Here is a 24,087-nt window from a genome sequence, read left to right as displayed (position 1 = left end):
GAACCTTGTGTAATTACACTCGATTTTTCAGGAATGTTATTCCTTGTCTTTGTTCTTTTGTTGTACTTGACCAAAACGTATCAATGGACTATTTTATCTCATAAATCGACACTGGTTCCGAAGATATTCCAGATTAACCGAGTATTCCCATCAAAACCCTCAATTTTCAAGAGCTTTTCTTTGTCCCCCAATGGACCCGAATGAGTTTGTAATTACGTCAAACATCTAGCAACGAAGGTAAATTCTTTGCCAGAGAGTATGTCAGTTACATCTTGAAAACGCCTCAGCTCTTAACAACTCTTCGATAAATCCGTGAGATTTGAATAGAGGTTCTTTGATCTGCGCGGGAGTCAAGATAGCTGCCTCTTTTTGTAGAAATGGTGGCTTGCGTATTTTTCCGTTCCAAGATCTATAGGGTTTTAGGGCGCGATGGACGCACTAAAACTACTTAAGATTTCCCCCTTTTTCACCACCAGATACATTACGTTGGAGACATTGGCAAAGCCAATCATGATACGCAAAAATTTTAGGAGGGAACAGCGACCGAACGAACTACCACCAGATATTGGCCAATCCAACATATGGGCGAGAAGCTGGAGAAATGTCAAATCCTCTACATCAAAACCATTTATAGGGAATGGTAAAGGTCACAATACCCATCGATCTACACATATTCGACAGGGCCCAGCGTCTCTTGACCATTCACGAGCTTATTGGGCACTCATTAAGCTCATTGACATGAAGATTGGAGAAATCTGGCGAGTATGGTAGCCCCCCAGCAAGGCGGTTGAGGCTGAGGGCATGGAGAAAGTCCCTTCAACGCCTGTTTTTTCACTGTCATATTTTCTTCGGTGTGATTTGGCTCTTCGTGATTTCTTTCTTGCTTTGGGTGTGAGTAGACTGTACACCATCTTTAGATTTCATTGCCTCATCATTTTTTTAAAAAAAATCTAATCTCCCTTCTCACATTTACCACGCATATATATATCCATCTGCAGATGTAGCTCTTAATTCCTGCTCAAGCATCATTTTAATCTATTAGCATGGGTTATGGACAGCTTAACCTGCACCTAAATTGTACCATGAACAGAGTGACCCCGTATTATTTCCCTATAGATGTAAGAGCTAGTAGAGGGCAACTTCGAAGTTCCTAATTCCAACACGGTAGAACTAGCCCTGTTAATACTTCTGCCTCAGGGTAATATGACCTCTGCCCCTCCAGCACTGATCTTCCCTCTCCCTCCGCCCCCTCTCTTCTCTCTGTCTGTCGTTGATGTCAATATTTTCCACTAGATACTTGAATGTTTCCTGCCCTTTCTCTTTTTTTTTGGATTTTGCTCTATTTTTACAATGGAATGTTGAATTAGATATTACAAATGGGCTGCGCATGTTGCATGGTTTGAATAAAGGATTGATTTATTGCTAGGTAGTGAGTTTCTACCTTTCTCCTGGCCGTTGTTGTAAATGGCACGTTACCGCCTTTAGTTGGATATAATAATGATACCATGTTTATACGAAATATCATTGTTATTATGTGGATTACTCAACACGGCAACCTGCTTTAAAACAAGTTCAATGGGGCTCATTATTGTCTAAACTTCGAGGAAACATGTAACAAGTTCTGTGGAACTATATGAAGTTTGCGCATCATTCGAGTGTGTAAAATCTAATCAAAATTTGTTTACATCACGTTCGCCTTTGTTCCTCTTCCTTACAGCAATATGTTTGCTCTGTGATTTGGACGCCTGCTCGATTGGTGGAAATCATATTTGGTGCTGCACTTAAGTCCCTGGTAAGCACAGTTCATTTAAACACATCGGGTATAATTAGCCGTTAAGTGATACCTGGCTAGGTGATAAAGAGAAAGGTTTATATGAGTTTTCGGCTATACCATGGCGAGAGCCCAGGCTACCAGTGATGTGTAAAAGTACCATGCAGTCTTGGTGATGTGTCAAATTTCCTCCAATAGAAATTTTTATCAGCGATATACATCTGCCGCCTTTTCCATAAACAATATTTTGTGCCCCACGCCAATAAGTCTACCCCGCAAAATTACTATTTAGAGCACGGGTAGTGCGGAGATAGTGACAATCTGCGCAGGAGACTAATGCGCGGATAGAGTGCCACGTTAGGCTGAATCATGCTTCCCGGCGGGTACAAATCTTACTGAATCAGAATATCACATCACTTGATCAGACTGCGTTATATGTGGTTCTTTAGAAATTTGATGCAAATCTTTTCAATTTATTTTCTGCAACGAATTTTCGGAAAGACAAAGGGCTAAAAGATTACATTGAACGAAAACTCGTACCCTGGTTATTTGTCTGATGTATGGTTCGGCAAGCCAGAGACATGTACATGTACATGGAAATAGCTTGGAATACAGGACCTCGGGAACCAATCTTATAATCTTCCGCCGAATGTGTTCAACAAACTCCTTTTGACCCCCACGCAGACTTCCCTCACCCATACCCTGTCCAGGAGGCTGGAGGGATAACAAGGAACCTTGACAACGCCTTACCTGCATAAAACCTGCAAGAGCTTGCTCTAGGCAATCAATTGAGCTGACGACAGCCATACATGAAATGCGGGGAACATCCCAAAAAGAGCCATCATAGAGCTCTTGGCTTTGGGCCGTTTGGTACATTACAGGGATAGTCAACTTGGAAAATACGACAATATGATCAACAGTTCCTGTTTTAATATGTCGCAAAGATCATGTCTCTGTCATTTTCGTTATGCTGATAGAATGTGCTTGATTGGGGATATTTGGGTACACATTCCTTCGAGTGCATCAAAGACGAACGCACTTTTTCTCAATGCTGAAGTCTGGTGTTAGCCACACTCCAGCGCTTGAACTCTGTCTCCGCGCGCGGGGTCAATGTACAGGGCTATTAGCTGTATATGTGACTTGATTTGGAGAAATTACCTACATAGATACTTCCGTGGGCACAAAGGCACAGCTATATAAGGCCCCTCTGGGAGGTGTCATCAAAAATTTTGATTATTCTCTCCAGCACTTTCTTGATAACTATCCTCAATTCACTATCTTGTCAACAAGACATGACTATCCCAGAAGAGGTTGATATCATCATCTGCGGTGGCGGCAGTTCGGGATGTGTCCCTGCGGGCCGCCTCGCGAATCTTGATCACAATCTGTCTGTGTTGTTAATTGAGGCAGGCGAGGATAACTTGAACAATCAATGGTGAGGACGCCAAGGCTACCACTTTCAGGGACTGTATTCTAATCTCATCTAGGGTGTACCGCCCTGGTATATACCCCAATAACATGAAGCTTGATTCGAACACGGCATCGTTTTATCAATCTAGGCCATCTGAGCATTTAGACGGTCGCCAGGCTATTGTTCCATGTGCCAACATTCTTGGAGGTGGCAGTTCTATTAACTTTATGGTAAGTGATGCCTCTTTGACATTTTGATCCCGAGGTCTCAAACTAAATGCATTGAAGATGTATACCAGAGCGTCTGCGTCCGATTACGACGATTTTCAAGCAAAAGGTTGGACAACCAAGGAACTTCTTCCATTGATGAGGAAGCACGAAACGTACCAACGTGCGAGCAATAACCCGGAACTGCATGGCACGGATGGACCTATCAAGGTCTCATTTGGAAACTATACGTACCCGATCAAGAACGACTTCCTTCGCGCCGTGGAGACGCAAGGAATTCCATTCACTGATGACTTGCAAGATTTGAAGACTGCGTATGAGGTCCACGGTATATCACCCACTGTATCTCGCTAACGAAGAGTCATATTGTTACAGCCACGGTGCAGAACACTGGTTGAAGTGGATCAATCGTGACACAGGTAAGAACAAGGACCAGTTCTGCGTCGTATTATTGCCTCTCTGACACTCGATACTAGGACGACGAAGTGATGCGGCCCACGCCTATGTCCACAGCACCCGAGCCAAACATACCAATCTCCACCTTCAATGTAATACCAAAGTTGAGAAGGTGATTGTTGAAAATGGTCGTGCTGTGGGAGTAGTGACAGTCCCGACTAAGCCTCTCAACGGCGGAGAGCCAGTTCGCAGGATCTTCAAGGCCCGGAAGCAAATCATCATCAGTTCGGGTACCATGAGTTCCCCACTTATTCTTCAGCGGTCCGGATTTGGTGACCCTGAGAAGCTGCGCCGGGCTGGTGTCAAGCCCCTGGTCAACCTTCCAGGCGTGGGCCGAAACTTCCAAGACCACTACCTTACTTTCTCCGTTTACCGCGCCAAGCCCGACGTCGAGTCCTTTGATGACTTCATTCGTGGAGACCCCAAAGTCCAGAAGAAGGTGTTCGAAGAGTGGGATAAGAAGGGCACCGGTCCATTGGCCACTAACGGTATCGATGCTGGGGTCAAGATCCGGCCTACCGAGCAAGAGCTCGCAGAGATGAAGAAGTGGCCTACGGCAGACTTTACAGAGGGGTATGAGTCCTATTTCAGAAATAAGCCTGATAAGCCTGTCATGCATTACTCAATCATTTCTGGGTAAGCATTGCATCCATTTCGTTTTGAATGCCACGATGCTAACCCACCCACAGCTGGTTCGGAGACCACATGCACATGCCTCCGGGCAAGTTCTTTACAATGTTCCATTTCCTGGTATGGTGAAAACTCGCTAAACCAGATCAGCCAGTGCTGACAAGATACTAGGAATACCCATTCTCACGTGGGCACACCCACATCCAGTCGGCTGACCCTTACGAAGTCCCGGACTTTGATGCAGGTTTCATGAATGACAAACGTGATATGGCCCCTCTGGTCTGGGGATATATTAAATCCCGTGAGACCGCCCGGCGCATGAGCTCGTACGCTGGAGAGGTCACTGCCATGCATCCTCAGTTCGCCTTCAACTCATCGGCACGGGCGCAAGATATGGATTTGGCGACTACCAAGGCATATGCCGGCTCCAAACATATTTCTGCTGGTATTCAACATGGTATGTTATCATTTCTTTCGAGCGGAGTTATCCGGTGCAGCTAATCAAATGAACATAGGTTCTTGGACCACTCCATTGGAACCCGGAAAGCAGCCTTCGGCTTCAACTCTTAACTCCAATAGACATGAAGCTCGTCCTTCTTTGGAGTACAGCAATGAAGATATCCAGCACATTGAGAAGTGGAGTAAGTATCAAACATGGTAATTGGTACCACCTCGGAACATAGTGTCTAACACCTTTTGGTGCAGTTTCCCGTCATGTTGAGACAACCTGGCACTGCCTTGGCACATGCAGCATGGCACCGCGAGAGGGCAACTCTATCGCACCCCATGGAGGCGTTGTTGACGAGCGCCTCAATGTTCATGGCGTCAAGGGCCTCAAGGTTTGCGACTTGTCTATCTGCCCTGACAATGTGGGTTGCAACACCTTCAGCGTGAGTGTTCTTTTTGTTCGTTTCTCTAGGATTTTGTCAAGTACTTACTATTAAAATCGATAGACTGCTCTCCTTATCGGTGAAAAGTGCGCAGTTTTGGTTGCAGAGGACCTTGGCTACTCTGGGGCCGATCTGGATATGAAGGTCCCTACTTACCATGCGCCAGCAGAATTCTCCAATCTTTCTCGCCTTTGAGGATCTTTTTTGATGTGAAACGAAGGACATATTCTAGCGTCTTTCATTCTAGTTCGCAACAAGAACAATTCTTCCCCTATGTGAAATTGGATTAACATAGCCATGCAAATGAAGTGTCAATTTGAAAAAGACGGTGCGCTAAGAACATTTTGTGGTCTTCATAGAACCTAATTACCAAGAAGAAAAAAATAAAACAAAAACATACAGGATTCGCTGGTGGTGACCCACCCAGACGTCCTCCGCCTCTTTCACCTGCCATTAGTTGAACGGATAAGGGTCACCAAATCCATCGATACTTGCTTGCATCGCTCGACTTCACCATCTCGCGCAAAGGGCATCTCGGTCAAGTGTTATCAGTCATCCAAGGGCTTCGGAAGCTTCAATGGGATTAGCACTACCGCCCGGACATTCAATTAGTGTTCTTAGAATGCCTCCATAAATTATAATACCTCAAGTCCCCCTGCATTACAAAAACGAACTAACACGAAATAGCGTGCACTAGTTAAGAGATGGAGATTTGTTAGCTGTGCCAAGCGTATGTCGTACCACCCCTTCGAACGGACGGCGGACTAAATCAACATCGCTTTTCACGCTAACCACATACGGCTTAGAGCCTCTTGAGCCAAGTCCATATACGCTTCCACATATTTTCAACTTCCCCTGTACATACATGCACTTGCGAAATTGAATCCATCTTCCCGTAATGGCGCTCGTCCAACTACCCACTGAGATCCTGTGGACCATCGCATCATGCTTTTGCCACCAAAGGGGCATTTACGCCTTCATCCGAACCAATCGTCATCTATACGAAACACTCATCAAGTTTCTGTATTACTTTCACGGCCAGTATAAGAATGGAGCCGCGCTCTCTTTTCTCGCCGAGCGGAACCTCTTTTTACAACTTCAAGATTTGCTAGACGGGCTAAATGCTGCCCGCAACCAGCCTCAAGCATCCCTGGCAGTGATAGAAGCAACGGAAGACAAGGCTCCAAAAATGTACGAAGAAGAAGAAGACACGGTGCTAAGGAGAACACGAGAAAGATGGGACCCAACGGATATTTTTACCCACCCTCTTTTCCAACGGGGATACAGCATCCTGAGCGTTGTGAATATCCAGCACGCTCTAGTGGTGGCAATTCAGGGTGGCCATACCAAAATCGTGGCCGTCTTGCTAGACTTTGGTGCACAGGCCAACTTCTACTATGGGGGACGTGCTCAATATACTCGCAACTGGTGGCATAGTAAGGAGGTTGATTACCCGCCCCTCTTCACTGCGGTGCAGTTCGGGAATCTGGAGCTAGTAAAGTTGCTGCTTCAGCGTGGTGCTGATCCAGAGCTGTATACCCCTTCACCATTATATCGTGCTGTGAAAGATGATCAACAGGATATTATCCCTGTATTGCTCGAATATGGTGTGGGGCCGCAAGCAACAGCGTTGAAGCTAGCTGTACTACACGAGGATGAGTCTATGGTGAGACTTCTTCTTGATGGAGGATTAAATATTTCACAGTACGGGCATGCTGGACTCTACACTGCTAAAATGAAGGGTGACCAGGATATGGTCGACTTGTTAGAGTCTCGGGGTGCGACTTTAGCTGCACTTACTGACCTTGAAAAGGAAAATTGGGCGGGGGAGGACGGGGATGGCACTCGGCCTATTTTTCAGCGTATGTTTATTTCCGACGAGAACGAGATCGAAGAGGAAGAGGATGACGAGGTCCAGGATGATGAGGATTGATTGGGTACCTTTTCTTGTATCACACATTTTCAAATTGGTTCCCTTTATTTTCTTTCTCTCTCTCTATATTCCTGGTTTTACAAACGAATGCACAACTGCACAACTGTACAGTAGATATGTACATAGATGCGTGCATATGCCTATCTAACAGCCCTTGGCACAGCACGTAATTTCCAACAACGACAACCGACTATGAGGTATATTTTCCCTCAATTAATAGGGTGTTGCATTCCTTTACCATCCGACTAGAATGGCCTATTGGAGTTGTTCGGCCGCATAAAAACCTAGTGTTGGTAATTTTCGTCTGCTTCCGGCCATTTTGTTCCCACCGTCATCTCCTTTTTAAAACTAGAGCGTGAGCCGGTGGAGCTGTGGCGACCGCTAGGCAAACCTGTCAATCCGCAATCATAATATTTTCAAATCACTTGTACAGGGGGGAAGGGGGGTTGGTTTCAATCAGAAAACATCAATGGGTGCAGTATGTATTGTATTGTCGTGACATTAAATTACATCTACAAATGTACGGTTTTACGTCTTTGTAGGTCGACTTGAGCGAGATATATATATGTGTACATCGCAAAATTGCTCCTACATATAATATAGACTTCTAGATGGACTGTGACAATGCAAATAAAACACAATTGCAGAGTAAGGTAACTATTGCACAGCAGTTCCTTCGCTGGGAAATCATCCCATAACCTGTGGGGAACTTGCCATAAGACGCAGAAAAAGGTTCTGAAGAGTATCATTCTTTTTCAAAGACCTGTACCACGCAAAGCGCAGGTAGAGCAGGCAGGACATCGCGGCAAGAATCAGTGTTCAAGCTCATGTCTACGCTTGCACTTCTAATGAAATTCAGCAATTGTCTCACACATCGAGGCACCAACCACATGTACAGGTCCTTACCCTATCGCAGTAGAACACCTTGCATGTTTCACATTTCTGGAGTGGATATCCAAGGTCACTCTCATTCTCACCACAGGAAATACAGCTATATACTTATAGTCAGCAGTAAGCCAAGCACTATGCTTTGAGGAGTCAACTGACCAATCATCCTGGAAACTGCGCGGAACACCAGGCTGGTAGTGATCCAAAGCCGCAAGAAACTGGGCTTGAACCGACTCGATTCCTATCCTCCGAGCCGCCCTGCGGAGGTATAAGAGATGTTCTGGCTTGATATTAGCCCCCGCGCGCATCATAATAGCACCGAGGAGAATCGTCTGGTAGTCAGGATCCCAGAACTGTCCGTTGTGACGAGATCTTTCGATCAGCTGCTCTCCCAGCCCATCCGTGTCGAGCTTATTGCGAATGTAGGGGACCATTTCTTCTTCGAGGACTACAGCGTATTCGGGGGTCTGGTACCAGGCAGTCGACTCCGCTGGGGCAAGCATGTCGCTTTGGTGGACTAACTGGCCGAGAGTGAATCGCCATTCTTTTTCATCAATACCTACGGCTTCTGGTAGATTCAAGAGAATGTCCATGTCGGTGTCACACTCGAAAAGACCTAGAGCGGAGAGGTCAGTAAGACTTGGGCTAGAGAACGCATCTTAGGGGCTTCACGTACGGAATCCCCAGCGACCCATTTTGCAGTGCTGGATATCTCGTTAAAAGGGGGGTAGGTTGATAGAAGAGAAAGATAGAAAGTGAGTTGGGGAAGGAGGGGAGGTTGGCGAGAGCTGCCGTGGAAGTCTATGGACTTCTGCACCCTAAGATTGTCTCAAGAGCGTTATACGACACAGAACAATCAAGATGTGCACAATTCCCTTAAACACTACATGCTAGTCCCTTTCATATGGATTTTCACCTCCTTCAGAACGACAAAAACCCACAGTACTGCAAGTCAACAACTCGTTTGCTTGCAAAGATCTTGTATAATCCAGTATAGAGTAGGTGACCAAATATAACCAAAAAAACCCAATCTCCCGTTGAACCTAAAAGCTTCCGACAGCCAGACAGCCAAGCGGTACTACTGTAATCCATATTCCCTTGAGCCGAAAGAATAGTCTAGATCCAGCACCCCGCGCCCACTCAGATACTGAGCACTTTCAATGCTCCGCTGTACCCTGAACTCGGCCAGCATTGCAATTTCCATCTTTGCCATCATGGGGTATCACTCCTTTGGAAGCCTTATTTTGATTCCTCATCGCCCGAAAAGGTGCCTGTTTAAGTTGGGTTTGGACAGTGGTCTGGGACGTTGCTCAAGCCCGGTATACAAGTGTGGCTATGTGTCACAATCACCGTTAGCAAATTGAACACTCCAGTTTTTACATGTAGACAATAAATGATGGGCATATACCTGTCCAACCGCAACTTTTGTCGCTTTTCTGGGCGCATCCTAAGGTCTTGCGGCCTCATTACCGGTACCATGGATGCTCTGTAAAGCAAAAAGATTAATACGGCATTGTTTCATCATAAGGACGAGGGGTAGTTGGATTGATGGTGGATGGAGCCAGCACATTAAAGTAGCTGATATAGGGGTGATGGCGGCGGTTAAACCGTGCAGATCATCGTCCTTGATTGGTTAAGGTGCTAGGAACTAATTAAGGCTGGTCCAGCCAGGTCATAGGTTTAAAAAACGGAAAAACAATATAAAACACCATGGTTTGTAGGAGTAACCGAGCGCATAGATTAACACTCTCGTATGTCGGCCAGGCCTCCCGCTTTTATACAATCTCCCCCCGTTCAAAGTCTACAATTTGTACATCGTAGCTAGGCCGTGATCCCAAACTTGAATATTCTTTACCAAGCTCTTACGTCCATTTTCTTTTGACAGTCTTGATCATGGCTGCACCTCTTCGTCTACGCCTTGTATTTCTAGAACGTGAGGACCTATGGATTTTTGAACAGAATTATTTCGTGATCCTCAACGACTGCTTGCAGCCAGCTAGCCACTAAAGCAGCTGCTGGAATAAATGAACTCACACCGGTGAGTCGCGAGGCAAAAGGTGAAGAGGTAGAGTACCCAGAAAGCTGGTGTTTAGAATTTTGGGGGACAGTCAGCGATATTATGAAGCAAATTCCTCATGATCATCCATTACAAGATAAAATGGTTGAGACCATCAAAGAACTGGAAGATTTGCCGGGAGTGGAAGTTACGTTTTATGAAACGGTATTGGGGGTCAAGCGGTCATGTTCAGATTCACAACTGACTTGTTTATCCTTTTATGCAGGCAACAACGCGAATTTGGACAGATCTTCCACGTTTGATAGAAGTGTGGGATGAAGCTTACATCAGTAGATGCTAATTTGCAACCCAATATGTACCTACATATTAACTAAATGTCCGCTAAATAGCCCTCAGCCTAAAGGACGACGCTCTAGAGTTAAAGAAATAGATAAATTGGCAGGCATTTTCAGCCCGAGTCCTTCAGGCTAGCTTGGCAGACTGGTTTCATTTGACGAACTGGTGCTTCCGTGACGCACTCAAAGAGGAGCCCCTTCAACCAAAGGAATTCGTGGGATGCCGAATCTGCGTTGCCGTGCAGTGGATCCGGCATTCTGGTGAAACAATATTTCACTCCATTGATAATATACCTTACTTGAGGGACCTGAGACCTGGCCCACCCCAAGAGATAGGACTTTTTGGGAAGCAAGATTCCGTGTCTTAGCAAAAAATGGGATGTTTACAGATGAAACTGCTTTCGTTTGTGGCAGGGTTGCACAGCAGATGGCTACAACAGTGTCGAGCGGGTTTTAGAGACATAGCAAGATTGGCGGACTCCCATTAAGTGCGTCGGACTAGAGGAAATTATAGGAGAGGCAAAGGGTTGAAGTGAAGAGGACCTTGTACATAGACATTTGGACTAAATCTGCCATCACGGCACAGTGCACACAAACAAGAAACCACCTGCCCAGTCTCCACACCTTTCACGGTCAGCTTCTCCAGACAACACCGCAATTGACAAAAACTATTTTCTTTTACGAGTTTTTCCTGTATCTTTTGGCATACTTACTTACCATAAAATATCAGGTTCCTCAATTCGTTTCTCTAAAGATATTATAGCACCTGGTAAGAAACGGATTTTATTAACGGTAATTGAAAGCTCAATTTCGACACGCATGCGATGTAATGCTAGCCAACGTTCTGGACATTGAACAGATCTATAACGACCATGACCCGGGATTCTTTATTGAACACAAAGTTGCGGTAGGAATTGCACGCTATTTCGTAACCAACTTTGACAATGGGTGAGGCACGTAAGGAACTGCCCGCGCAGCCTTGCAGTCAGTGTGGACGCTGCCGAGGTTTCCGGGCCCAATTAATTTGCGAGAACGGCAAACGCAGCAAGATAATTTTGATTAATTCTCCTCTGAAATTATATCCGAGGGCTGTGTTGCGTTGGAGACACTCAGGCATATTCAACCTCGTGCACGCACATGCAGGCTGTTCAAACCCGGCAGGTGTCTTTCCGGGAAGGTGACTGTCGCGTTGAAACGGCCTCATCGCTGCGCCCCAGTTAGCCGGTGGGTCCCAAAATGGCAATTCGCTTCGACGAAATTGCATTGGATGCTATTTCCATAGCACAGTACCGGTTCCTATCCAGCGGGGCCTGCGATTATGGAAGGTAAGGTCATGTCACCACTGCCACACCCGGCTGCCTAACAACGAGTAACTAATTATAATTAAACTCTGATTCCTTTATATATATCTGAGAAGGTAATTGCCCATCAGCCAAATATAAGGAGACATTTCCATCTAAATTGAAGATCATCGATTGCAATCTCCAAAGTTATTTCCTCGATCCCATACGTCACGTATATCCAGACCAAAAACAAACATCTTTTCAACCTGGTATCAATATACCGACAATGAAGTTCACTCTCATCAGCTCCGCCCTCTTCCTGGCCACTACGACCCTGGCCTCTCCCGGCGGACAGGCCATCGCCAACACCATGAGCACCAGCAGTGCCGCAGCCGTGTCAACCTTAACCGGTCAGACAGCCTCAGCCGGCTCCAATAATGCAGGGAACGCTTCTGAGGTCACCAGTAAAGCTTCCACCGGGGTCTCTGGCCAAATCACCCTCTCCGGCACCGTCGACCAAGCCACCTCTACCCAGTCCACCAGCTCGACTAGTGCGGCCTCAACCGACAGCTTGACCAGTGGTGCTAAGGAGACCGCCTCTACCACTGCTTCCTCCACTACCAATGGCGCTTTCCCTCGTCCTACCACCATCGGTGGTGCTGCTGCTGGTATGGCCGGCTTCCTTGGTATTCTTGTTGCCCTGTAAAGGGTTGATACAACATGTGTGTGTAATTCATTTAACCTGACGGCCAACAATGAAGGAATAGGCAATCTACCACAATTTTATGCATTCTCGTAGCACTAGCTAAGTCGTACCCCTTCCTAAGAGCGAACTTGGCGCATAATGAAGGCGTTTTTGTAGCTTCGTTGCCATTGTCTCTGTTCTACATCAGTTTTGATGCGGGACGTCGAAACCGCTGAGAAGCCTCTGCAAAGTCCAGAACAGCCTCAACTGTCGTTATCTCATCAACCTCCCTTACTTTCTTTCCCACATCATCCTAGGACGGGCGGCGCTGTTGAATGCTCCTCCAAGTCTCCTCAGTGGCTTCTGGAGCTTAACATCCTCAATGATGGCCTCTGATTTTGATATTTTACTATTCACATAGCTAACAATCTACAAAACAAAGAACGGACTCCCGCTTATGTAAAGCTGGAAATCAATTCCTCCAGCATCGCATGTTATGATGAGCGGAGCGAGTGAAGCTTTCCGGTCTATGGCATTTTGTCCAGCCTGGGACAAATTGCTTTGATTTATTATCCGCTGTATACCACGGTGCTCAAAATCCGCATACACATTCGTCAGGTTCAATTATTCTCTCTATAATGACATACGGCTTGGGGGAATGTAAGATACCAACCAGAGAGGAGTCCTAGTGCAAGATCTCTGATATTGGAACTATGGGGTCAGAGGGAATAATATATGACAGATTGGATATGAAAATATGTAAATCAGGGGGGTTCTAGATTATGTCACTCAAGGGAGATTGCCTTTAGTGTCCTATGGTGGCCTACATATCTAGGTCAGTCCATAGGATACAGCCCGAATCGAGTCTGGGCTGTCTGCTGGCCCCGATAGCCTAATTTATGACTTGGCTCTTTGCTTCTCAACATATAATATTACTATTCTAGTGTACATTCTCCGGCGTTGAGCTCGGACTTGATCTTTACCAAAGATTCGCTTTTTTCCAGTTCTAAACATCAGATGAGACCAAGTGCAACCGAGTGCAATCCCGGTTTTCTATACGCGAACTGATAGGAGAACAATAAAAACAATCAACGCTAAGCAGGAGAGAAGCACCGCAAAGATCAGGAGTAACCGTCGGACTTCCCTATTTATGATTGCTTTGATCCTCGCATTCACCTCCTGTTTATCATTGCCGCTAGGAAACGGATTCTCTGGCATGTTGTGACCCAGAAACTTACATAGCGGGCCCCATCCGTCCGTAACCTTGTATTCAAGCAACTCCATATTTCTCTCGGCAGCCATCTCCCGCACACGGTCGTAGTGTTTTTGATAGGTTTGCTTTCCATTTTGCTCGAAATTGCCACCAAAGAAGTCAGACAAGGCGTACATCATGACTGGTCGGGTCCATCGGTTTGGGCTGCGTGTTATCGCAGCAAAGAAGGAGATCAAGGAAGCCCGTCGAGTAAAAGCATTAGCAACGAGTGTTTTCTGGACCGACCTAAAATATGTCTTAGATCCCAGCTGCAAAGAAAGGTGTGATTGCTGGAGACTTACTCGAACCATGCATCCACGTCACGATTTGTTAAGATGACCTTCGCGTTCGGGTATGCAGTCATCAACTCCTCTGCAAAGCATGCCGTAGGAACATCACAGACAGCCTCCACACCCAACGGTATTAGATATTGGATCCACACTTATTTGCCCATGAAACGCTCACCTGGTAATGCCCCAGCAATTGATCCCAGTCCTCTTGGACAAATGGCGCTCCTACGCCATCATACTTCGCCCTCATAGCCCGGAGCCACATTTCACAGTCCCGTGGGTACTCCACAGCCGCTGCATAACCATGATATGTGCCGTTATATCCCAATTGGACCAAGGCTTTTCGAAGTGCTGCATGAAGATATTCAGCTATGTGATTTAAAGTGGTGTTCAAAGGAAAAAGACATAGAGACGAGACTGCGCTATTAGTGGAAACTCACATTCTGTACCGGTTCGGCTTAAACCCAGCACCAGAACCCGCATTGGCACGGTGCGGCAGCATTTCTCCTGCTCTGTATCATAAAATGTTTTGAAAGGTTCCCTCGAATGCGCCAGGTACTGTTGAAGCTGAGCAAACATGTCTCAAGCACTGACCGAAAAATGCTTGAGTCGAAGTAGGAGTCAATGAGAGGTTTCCTGTTGTCTGGAGAAAGACCTGTCAAAGACAGAAGGGGAAATACATTACCCTTATAGGTGGGAGCTTTTCATATAACACAAATGTCCGATCCGCATTTTGTCGTCCATATTCGGGCGTCCCATCCGGACCAATACTATTGTGGCTTAGACAATGATCAAACAGGACGCGTACTTGTCTCAGAAAGGCAGTCACAGAAGTATTCTAGGCGCTGGGATCCTGCGTACACTCCACGCATAAAATGGTGGCTTTGGTGAGAACCTTAATCTAGACCCATTCCGTCCGCAGGCAATCAATATTCTTGCCAGGTAATTTGATCATAAGAAAGCCCACAGGGGTTTATGCATTCCGAATATTTTATCCACAAAAATCAAGGTCCACTTGGCTCAAAGTATGAATAGTGTCCCAAGTATTCCTACTAAGCTGCCAGGACCCGAATACGCGAGAGAGGAGGGACAACAATTGATGAATACGACCCCCAAACCAAGCCTACAGCAGAAATTCTTTCCAGACCCGACTCAAAGTGCGTTTTTGATGCCCGTTTCTCGGCGGACAGGAGTTGAAATTTGCCCTAGCAAACAATTATCAATTCCCCACACTTTCCACCGGTATGCAAAATTTGCTCACACAATAGCACAGATTTACAAAATTTGTTAAAGAGTTAAAGACTAACCTGCGACCTTCCCAGACCCCACCTCGAGTATCCTCACTAGGGCAACAGGAAGCCTTCACGTCCAGCGGGCAAATATCGAAACCACAACAAGGAGGGGGAGTTTACCAGAACCCCTATATGATCGACCTCTATCACTCATTTCAAGATGAATATCTTCCCCTCGAAAGGATATCTGAGCTTGGGGCAAAAACGAACTTGGCTGCATGGTCTGTCTACATTGCCTCAGGTAACGGGTCGCTTTTTTTGGACGCCGTTCGGCTGTCTTGCCACAGTATACACGCTCAACGTGGTCGCCTGGGGAGCTATGGACTTCCTTCTATTTTGCAACGCATCACCAGCAATGTGTCATCCGACATGCGATGATCCCAATTCGCCTCGTCTTCAATGGATGGAGATAGACAGCCAGATCCTTGTCGCACTACTATCCGTCCCTGCATTCGGCCTTGCGCCACTACGATACCGTGATCTGTACTTTTTGCTGAGATATCGACTGACTCGCAATAAAGACAGTTTGCATACGCTTGTCGAGTACAACAAGGATTGGTTCAGGTTGGATATCAAGGTTGATGCGGAACTCAGCCTGACGGAGATTGAAGTGGCAAGCGGAAGTTCAGAGGATAAGCGAGTTCGAAATTCACTCTCAGGGAGCTCATTTGGTCTGGCAGCTCCGGGAACCATGTCTTTAGCAACAAAATTATGGAAACTTGATTTCGTGGTCTGGTGCAAGGCGATGAATACGGCCTTCCAAGCTGTCTTGGCTGCGTTTATGTGGGGATACAATCGCTTCGATCGCCCTTCATGGTCGACGAAGATCTTCATGTCATTTACCTTTAGCTGCATTGTTATGGCTAAATTCACGATGTTCTTGGAGGGTAGGCGAGTTCGAAAGTGTGAAGATACCATCCCTGGTAGTATGAATCCAACACTCAACGGGGAGGTAGTTTAGATAAATAGGTTCGATAGGAAATGCCCAACGTATGCTTAGTGGTCAAACCAAGAGTTGTGAGCATCTCAACCTGATGTGCTACCCTATCTGATACCTACTTTAAACGCTGTGTAGATTCTCCCGTTCGGTTTTTTAATACCCGGGGAAATTTCTTTCTTCAAGCTTTTGCCAGAATGTATTGGGTCCTCTAGGATTCATTTGCCAACGGAACTTTCTCTTCTTTTCCGATGGTGTCAGAAATATAGTGGGTCTGCATGTGGATTTCTGGGTATTTACCCGAGAATATCTTACGACATCGTTATCAGACACCTCACATAAATGTGCATATTAATTACTTTTTGTCAGCACATCCTACAAAATTCTAAATTTCATAGCTTTTAGTTGGAGAATATCTCCAGAAAACAAACTTGTGACTAATCGTTGCTTGGCAGTGGCGCAGTTTGCTTGGCGAGTTTACTCCCGCCAGCTATAAACCTTAGCGAGGCGGAAGTCGGCACAACCTTTTTCTCTGAAGCCTGGTCCGCACTAACGTGACCGGGGTATAGGATTGATCTGAACCTGTTGGGTCATGCCTTTGTTCAGGCATTTGTCTAGTCATCCCATTGATGCCTTTGTATGGTTGCAGACTGAGCGCTTCTTTGTTAGTCAGGGCATAAATACCCTGATTTTGATAGACTGAATAAACAACGATTCCTCTTCTCTCCCTTTCCTCTTAGCTAGTAGCCACAACAGAACCGTTCCTGCATTTTTAAGTTTTCAATACTCCTATTTGAAATAACTTCCAAGGTTCAATCGGGGTATATCGAACCATGTGGCATTGAATGGCAATCTGCAGCCACGAGATCATCCCATTTTTGTCGGTGTCGCAAGGCCTCCACCTCCCCCCAACCAAAATAGGAACTGCCACCGGCACACATGTGCCGAGGATCCACGCAAAGGAAGCTTTGATATTCGGCAAGATGTCAGCCTATTCTAGGTGGAGTCTGCCCCACAGCGGGTGGGATCCACAATGGACACCTGCGGCTAAGCGCACTTGCACCGCCTCTTTTAGACCCACTGTGGATGGAGATTGAGGACGTGACAAATGAGGGTCCAAACACACAACCCCCAACTGAGCCAAAGCTTTCTCGGGGGAACGGTTTAAGTCGGTAGTGCTGGATTGCGTGCGCTTAGAGTCGGAGAAACAGGAATTATTGCCATCCATCAATGATATATCCCAGTGCGACACATGATCTCGCCACGGGCCTCGACGAGATTTCGTTTCCATGATTCACGTGATCGAGTATATCGTGTCGGCACGAATGCTGCAGTAGAGACGGATATATAGATATTCCACATGTGTTTATTTCGAACATCCCTTCAAATTGCCTGATTTGTGCATATAGCAGTACAGAATTGTTCTTGCCGATGATCGGTCGCATATCGCCAAAACGCGGGTTGAGTCGGGGTTCGGGGTTTCGCTTTGAAGCAACCGCCCCCAGGTACGTAGCGAGTACCCGTGCGTAGACCCAAAGTATCCTACCGAGTCATGTCTAAGTTTGATTAGTTACTGGCGATAATTTTTGTAAATTAATCGGCGTCACAGGATACTTAGCGCTATACATTTGGACGAATACCTTGGATATATACACATTCCAAATTGACTCTTTGACCCAGGTGTAGTTTTATCTTAATGTTGAGATTGACAGCTGGTCGTAATCCTCTCACGCGATCCATGCTTAGTCCTCCCCCGACTATGTCCCCTCGCGGCAAGAAAGCCCCAACCGAGAGGAAAGAAGTATACGACGAGAGCCCGCTGAGGTGGATCAACTATCAGATGGTGTGGAATTTGCCGCCAAAAGCCTAGTTGTGGCGAGAGTCACGGAACAGGACATTGTTTTTCCTTCGACCGTAAGTAATTACTGTTGTTGAAAAAGGCAATTGCCTACGTGGACGAACCTATTCCGCCGGGGCGATAAACTCAACCTGAGTATAGAATACCACAGATGACATGCTTGAATCTAATTCTCTGCAAGCGCATGATGTAGCGATGTTAAACGGTAATTTTGAGCAGGCCCACGAGGATCGAATCTCAAAATCCTATATTAAGAATGGTATAAGAATAGGCAGTGCGTGGCATTTCGTTAGCAATATCGATGTGAAGAATGTGAAGAAAATAGAAAATACTAGTGATTAAAGGGGTGACATGAAAATCTCCATATTGCGTTGAATATTACTTCGGAATTACATTACCGAGTGCCCTCGTCCAGAGATAATCAAATTGCAAATAACGTTAGCTAACATATTGATATTATCAACTTGTCGCGAGCACCAGCCGAGGATGTGCTTTCGCTGTTGTCAGTGCTTGTCACCAGGTGCGTCCGCATCCACCTGCCCAGTTTCACGCAATAGCCTCACCACACCCTCATGCCCATTTCTAGCGGCACAAGAAGATGCTGTCGAACCCCAACTGTTCGTTGCATTTATATCCACCTGCCCTGTCTGAAGTAACAGATTCACCACTGTCTCATGCCCATTCCATGCGGCGCAAGATAACGGTGTCAAACCCCAGTTGTTCTTTGCATCCACATCCACCTGCCCTGTCTCCAGCAATAGCTTCACCACCGCCTCATGCCCATTCCCTGCAGCAAAGGATAATGGTACCGAACCGTCTGAGTCCGTTGCGTTCACATTCACCTGCCCAGTCTCAAGTAAGAGCCTCACCACACCCTCATGCCCATTCCATGCGGCGCAGGATAATGGTGTCAACCCCTTGTAATCCTTTGCGTCCATATCTAATTGTCTTGTTTCCAGTAACATCTTTACCACCGGCCCCCTCCCATTTTGTGCGGCATAGGATAATGGTGTCCAACCCCAGTAGTCCTTTGAGTCCACATCCACCCGTTCAGTTTCAAGTAACAGCTTGACCACTGCCTGATTCCCATGTCGCGCGGCATAGGATAATGGCGTCCATCCCCAGTAGCCCTTGGCGTCCACATTTATCTGTCCAGCCTCAAGGAGCAGGTTTACCATCGCCTCATGCCCACGCTCTGCCGCATATGATAATGGTGTCATGCCACAGCCATCTGTCATCTCAACATTAGCCCCTGCTTGGATAGACTTTCGAGCTGTAGCGACATTCCCACGTTGAGCCGCCCAAAAAAGTGACGAATATTCGTGGTTTTTGCAATTCCTTCGATATAGGCATGGATTTAGGACATTGTAGAGTTGGTTGTTCGTTTGAGATAAAGAGTTGATATCTGTTTCTGCCTCAAGGAATGTCACTATTAATAGTAGCAATTCTGTTGGCAAATGGAGGAAAAGCATTCTAGGAATCCAAGGGTCGACGAAAATGCTGCTGCTCCCTTCCATTCATCATAAAGGCGAGGGGATGGCGAATGTTTGGATCTTTAAAGCAGGTTTGCTTCACAGGCAGTATATTGGATAACAAAGTGCTTGAAAGAGCTCGAGTCATCCGGGCTTTTTTTCTGTCTCTTGGTAGATGTATTCGAGAGATTCAAGAACTTGATAAATGTTCTGTTTGTTCAATGACAAGTCGCAGAGATCGGGTGAAGTGATTTCAACCACGGTCGTCGAAGTCGTTCGACGCAATACCGCGTTGCCAAAATGTAACTCTTCCCATGAAACAGCGGGTCAGGATTAGAGAAGAGCGACGCTCCCATCGACATCAAGTTTTATTTCTCCGAGTTATATAGGTACCCACCCATTTACGTTTGGATCCGGTTCGCCAAATCGAAACCCGTTGGTCACGACACTCATACAGTGAGTAACGGCTCTAGCCTTTGGCAAAGAATTTTCAGCGAAGGTACGATAAAACGGGGATTGGTAAACCTACCATGATAATGGAGATGGGGCAACGGAAAGCGCTGTGCAAAAGGGTATACGCGTAACATAAAATGGTGCATTTACTACTCCGCCACTATCATGGTCACCGAAGGATACTAGACCTCGGCTGATCAAAATAATTGACAGAGGCTTTACAGTATCAACGGACTCAATTTCCCCGTTTCTACCACCGAAGAATCTATCGTTTCAAGAATTGGCTTATTATTGGAACCGTTTTCGTCTTGTTCAAAATGTATTCTTCTGAAATCTTTCCACATCATTGGTACATACCAACTGACAGGTTTAGAACTATACGTTTGCTTCTGGGTCATGCGCCTCCCCAAATCAAGAACCGGAAATTACATCATGTGAAAGGAAAAGGCTGCGACGAAGAAATAATAATCAACCATGTTCGTTCTAAGCCTGCACTTATTCTTCGTCTCATTTTTACTGACACGGGTACTCTTACTTGTTCGTTCGTCGTCTTCTGCACAGCCTACTATTTAGTTGTGGCTTGGATTATGGGGCGTAATCCGGTTTCATAGCACAAAAGGTTCAAATTACCGGCGGAATAAGGAGGGAGGCATTTCAATGGATGGGCACTATTTTATTATTGCATAAAGCTCCCGCCCTATCCACCTATCCACGATAAAGCTTAGATTACTTCGGCCGGAGGTGAATAGATCCGGGTATATGGCATCCCGAAATTATGAATTAGGCCCACAGGAACGGTTACCATCGTACCATGGTTGAAGCGCACAATCATAAAATCTGGGCAGTTCTTTCGCCGCCTGCATAGAAATTCTGACTACTTTGAGATTGGTCCAACCTTCGTAGATTCAACTGCGCCACTGGGGAGCGAAGTGCGAAAGGGCCTAGAATGTCTCCTATGTAACATTTATAATATATTTCGTATATTCACCGACGAAAAAAAGTAGCAGAAACAACATCCAGATAAAATTTCTTTACGTGCGTATCATCCTTCAGAATCGGAACTATGGATATTCATGATTTAGTCTGCAAGGTATCTTATCGTTCTTGCCTAACGGTAAAGCTCGCTTTCGCGTCACCTTTCTAATATCCTTATAGAAGCCTCTCCAACCCGATCAAAAGATCTTCACACCCGAGAAGCTGTCACATTCAATGTGTGAGAAGTTGAAGATAGTCCGCGAGCGAGACAATAATCATGGAGAAGAGCTCTTACGTGCTATTTACCTGGCGCGGAAAAATAATATTCAAATTACCAGGGCTTATCTACAGTTTACTAGGAAGATGTTAAAGTTGGTGGAAAAGCTGGAGGAGAGCATTGAAAGTTTGGAGGTTATGAATAAAAACCAGAGTGTACTTATTAATGGACTAGAATCTGAAACTAAGTGAGAGGATTGGCTTAGTTGTGATCTAATTCCTCGAAATCTTTATTCTCTTGCTCGTTTCCCTCCAGTGCCTAGAAACCCAGTACCATATATATAAATACTATCTATATTCGGATCTGTTGGTGGTGTCCTCCCCAATGGTTGACTTCTGGGGAAGCCAATAATTCCTGGAGGGATGATCAGTTAATTTTTCTGGGCGACAACATCAGCGAAACAGAAACAAAACCGATTGTCGAATCTGCTCAACTCAGCCTCAATCTCGTCATACGTCCATTTAAATTGACCACATTGAGTGTGGGCTGTGGTTATCCTCTTGGACCGATCAAGTACTTCGTGCATTCTTCGGCTAATGATATGGAGGGTATTGGTGTCTTAAATCGGCCAAGCATCACTTTCAACCTCGATTTTGCTCCTTACTAAAGGATACCCAGTAGGCAATAATTTTCCATATCCAGGAACCTGTTTACTACTGTCCTTATGCTAGCTGAATTGTTACACTATAACATAGAGCCAGCTCGCTTTGTTTCCTCCGCTTGAGATGTACCAACAGCCTGTTCTTTTCCCACAACATGAATGTGTGCTGTTCCTCCCAACCAACAGACTCCGGAACCAAAGATAGGTCAAAGTTATATATGACCTTGGCTAGGATGAGGCGACCGTTGTGGTAGGCAAAGCAGGATTTAGGATAAGTTAGTGATCTTGTCCATCGGCAAGCTAGTTAATAACATGCTTCTCTCGCCTCGTTCCAAGGCATTTCGAGGACCATATGAGACCGGTTGGAAAGCGAACCTGTCATCACTGGCGAATATAGCATTATCGGTCCAGCGCTCAAGGAGAAAATCATTTGGACGAGTGAAATTCTTGGGTTGCGATACGTTGCCCACTGGCTCACTAAAATAGCAGTCTATTCCTTGCATTAGTCTTCCGTCGCTTGGGCCAGTAGGTAATAGAACTCACATTTCCCGGGACGTGTTCTCCGCGGACAAAGAGCCCATCACTCGGAGTTACTCTGGGCATGCCTACAGGAACTGGGCGATGAGTTCGCAGACCTCGTCAATAGATGCATTCAAGTATTCCATCCCAGCCAGTGTGGTGGCATTGATATCCGAATTACGTTTGAAAGTGTGGCGAACATGACTTGTGATCTTACCAAGCTTGTCTCGGCTCAGTAAGAGTTGGTATGTCAAGCCGCTCAAGGTCGTGGCTGTAGTTTCGGTGCCAGCAGCCATGAATATCTGTAAGTTTGCGTACATCTCCTCGCGGGTCAGACGCAACTTTCCCGTTTGGCCCATGATCAGACCCCAAAGATCCAGTCGGGTCAGTTCATGGATAACCCGTTCATCGACACACTCCTTGCACTTGTCATAGCGCGCAATCTTTTCCTCGACCAGCGATTTGGAATAAGTGCCCTGAGAATGACAGAAGTCCGGGGTAGAAGCCCGCCAATCGGCGAATTGCAGAAGATAAACAAACCCCAGTCACTATTGTCGATTCCCGTGAAAACATTAAGGCTGTCTCCAAAGGTCAACTCACCAATGATGTCGAATGTGGCAAGGTTGCATATGCGCACTATTTCAATTTTGGTATTTGGGTCTGCTTGGACCATCGCTCGAAACCTTGAAGTAAGCATATCCGCAAAGTGGCTAATGAGAGGTTGTTGCTCCCTCAGGGCTCTGTCTGGGAATGCGTGCGGGAAGTTTCGCCCAAACGAGAACGATCTGGTCCCAATGCCTCCTGATATCAGGTGCCCCATTAACGACGAACCATAAAACCGGGACTCCTTCTCGATAGGTTTCCTACCTGCGATTACATCGCCGTAAATTCCTCTCCATGCTTCACTGGTGGCATAGCTGAGCGCAATACGGACAGCATTGCCGTGGCTACCATGTATTCATTGGACCCATTCGATATGATCACCTTTTAAATTGTGGTAGAGATGGGGAATTCGGGTCACTGCTGCCAGTTTTAGTCCTGGGTATTTGTGGAGAGGATTGATGAAAGTCGATAGATGCATTTCATCACAATAAATATGATAACCTATAGTTAAGGTGAAAAAGGAAACTTCAGTAGTGCGCCAGATAACCCAAAATTAAGAGGACTTACTGTGCCCGCCGCGACCAGGAGATAATTAACCTGAAAGCTGTTGTGCAGTGCATAAATAGTGCATAACTAGATTTTTCGCAAAAAGACCAAACATTACGGAGACAATGAGTGCTGCCTGGTCTTGGCTTCAATCCCATTGAGCATAAAATTACCCCCGCTTTGGAGACCACTGCCGATTTACGTACACCATTCCCGATGTTTGTAAATGATCATGTATAGTTGGATTCGGAGCAGGTCGATACAGGTGGAGAGAGGACTCTACCCTACCCTCTGCGGATTGGGTTCTATGGTAAGAACTAAAACCCACTCCGAAAGCCCCATAGCTTGGAGGCCAAACTAGGGGATCCCTGATTTTAATTTTCTGTGGCATCAATTGCCCCTTTTTATTGTTGTTTTAAATCTCTCATGGTCACATGATAACCCTGTAGTAGTAGACTCTTACAGTCTTCCTCTCCTTCCTCTTTA

At 46.0% G+C, this 24,087-nt stretch overlaps 9 protein-coding genes across 9 annotated transcripts; 5 read left to right on the top strand and 4 right to left on the bottom strand.

Moving 5' to 3' along the window:
* Nucleotides 1–3,063: 3,063 nt before the first annotated feature.
* On the top strand, nucleotides 3,064–5,580 carry N7471_010117 (GMC family oxidoreductase; the record flags this gene model as incomplete). The annotated part of the gene is made up of 10 exons (XM_057282836.1): nucleotides 3,064–3,206; nucleotides 3,259–3,412; nucleotides 3,470–3,723; nucleotides 3,785–3,828; nucleotides 3,886–4,501; nucleotides 4,555–4,615; nucleotides 4,667–4,952; nucleotides 5,011–5,136; nucleotides 5,201–5,385; nucleotides 5,449–5,580. The coding sequence occupies 10 exons, from the start codon at nucleotides 3,064–3,066 to the stop codon at nucleotides 5,578–5,580; spliced, it is 2,001 nt and encodes a 666-aa protein (XP_057133719.1).
* Nucleotides 5,581–6,283: 703 nt separating this feature from the next.
* N7471_010116 (ankyrin repeat domain-containing protein) lies at nucleotides 6,284–7,318 on the top strand (the record flags this gene model as incomplete). The annotated part of the gene is made up of 1 exon (XM_057282835.1): nucleotides 6,284–7,318. The coding sequence occupies one exon, from the start codon at nucleotides 6,284–6,286 to the stop codon at nucleotides 7,316–7,318; it is 1,035 nt and encodes a 344-aa protein (XP_057133718.1).
* Nucleotides 7,319–8,130: 812 nt separating this feature from the next.
* On the bottom strand, nucleotides 8,131–8,901 carry N7471_010115 (Zinc finger MYND-type; the record flags this gene model as incomplete). The annotated part of the gene is made up of 4 exons (XM_057282834.1): nucleotides 8,131–8,163; nucleotides 8,225–8,309; nucleotides 8,366–8,822; nucleotides 8,883–8,901. The coding sequence occupies 4 exons, from the start codon at nucleotides 8,899–8,901 to the stop codon at nucleotides 8,131–8,133; spliced, it is 594 nt and encodes a 197-aa protein (XP_057133717.1).
* A 1,198-nt stretch (nucleotides 8,902–10,099) lies between these two features.
* On the top strand, nucleotides 10,100–10,926 carry N7471_010114 (DUF3632 domain-containing protein; the record flags this gene model as incomplete). The annotated part of the gene is made up of 3 exons (XM_057282833.1): nucleotides 10,100–10,174; nucleotides 10,203–10,532; nucleotides 10,654–10,926. 3 exons carry the CDS (start codon nucleotides 10,100–10,102, stop codon nucleotides 10,924–10,926), a joined length of 678 nt encoding a protein of 225 aa, XP_057133716.1.
* A 1,201-nt stretch (nucleotides 10,927–12,127) lies between these two features.
* On the top strand, nucleotides 12,128–12,547 carry N7471_010113 (uncharacterized protein; the record flags this gene model as incomplete). Its single annotated transcript, XM_057282832.1, has 1 exon — nucleotides 12,128–12,547. The coding sequence occupies one exon, from the start codon at nucleotides 12,128–12,130 to the stop codon at nucleotides 12,545–12,547; it is 420 nt and encodes a 139-aa protein (XP_057133715.1).
* A 1,032-nt stretch (nucleotides 12,548–13,579) lies between these two features.
* Nucleotides 13,580–14,647, bottom strand: N7471_010112 (sulfotransferase family protein; the record flags this gene model as incomplete). Its single annotated transcript, XM_057282831.1, has 4 exons — nucleotides 13,580–14,024; nucleotides 14,081–14,184; nucleotides 14,244–14,419; nucleotides 14,509–14,647. 4 exons carry the CDS (start codon nucleotides 14,645–14,647, stop codon nucleotides 13,580–13,582), a joined length of 864 nt encoding a protein of 287 aa, XP_057133714.1.
* Nucleotides 14,648–15,520: 873 nt separating this feature from the next.
* On the top strand, nucleotides 15,521–16,321 carry N7471_010111 (DUF2985 domain-containing protein; the record flags this gene model as incomplete). Its single annotated transcript, XM_057282830.1, has 1 exon — nucleotides 15,521–16,321. The coding sequence occupies one exon, from the start codon at nucleotides 15,521–15,523 to the stop codon at nucleotides 16,319–16,321; it is 801 nt and encodes a 266-aa protein (XP_057133713.1).
* A 2,337-nt stretch (nucleotides 16,322–18,658) lies between these two features.
* On the bottom strand, nucleotides 18,659–19,393 carry N7471_010110 (ankyrin repeat domain-containing protein; the record flags this gene model as incomplete). Its single annotated transcript, XM_057282829.1, has 1 exon — nucleotides 18,659–19,393. One exon carries the CDS (start codon nucleotides 19,391–19,393, stop codon nucleotides 18,659–18,661), a length of 735 nt encoding a protein of 244 aa, XP_057133712.1.
* Nucleotides 19,394–22,538: 3,145 nt separating this feature from the next.
* On the bottom strand, nucleotides 22,539–23,125 carry N7471_010109 (cytochrome P450; the record flags this gene model as incomplete). The annotated part of the gene is given in 2 exon segments (XM_057282828.1): nucleotides 22,539–22,928; nucleotides 22,940–23,125. 2 exon segments carry the CDS (start codon nucleotides 23,123–23,125, stop codon nucleotides 22,539–22,541), a joined length of 576 nt encoding a protein of 191 aa, XP_057133711.1.
* Between the last annotated feature and the right edge of the window lie 962 nt (nucleotides 23,126–24,087).

Source organism: Penicillium samsonianum, assembly GCF_028829775.1.
Source record: "Penicillium samsonianum strain IBT 33392 chromosome Unknown utg000005l_segment0_segment0, whole genome shotgun sequence".
NCBI lineage: Eukaryota > Fungi > Ascomycota > Eurotiomycetes > Eurotiales > Aspergillaceae > Penicillium > Penicillium samsonianum.
This window is presented reverse-complemented; position numbering and strand designations above follow the sequence as displayed.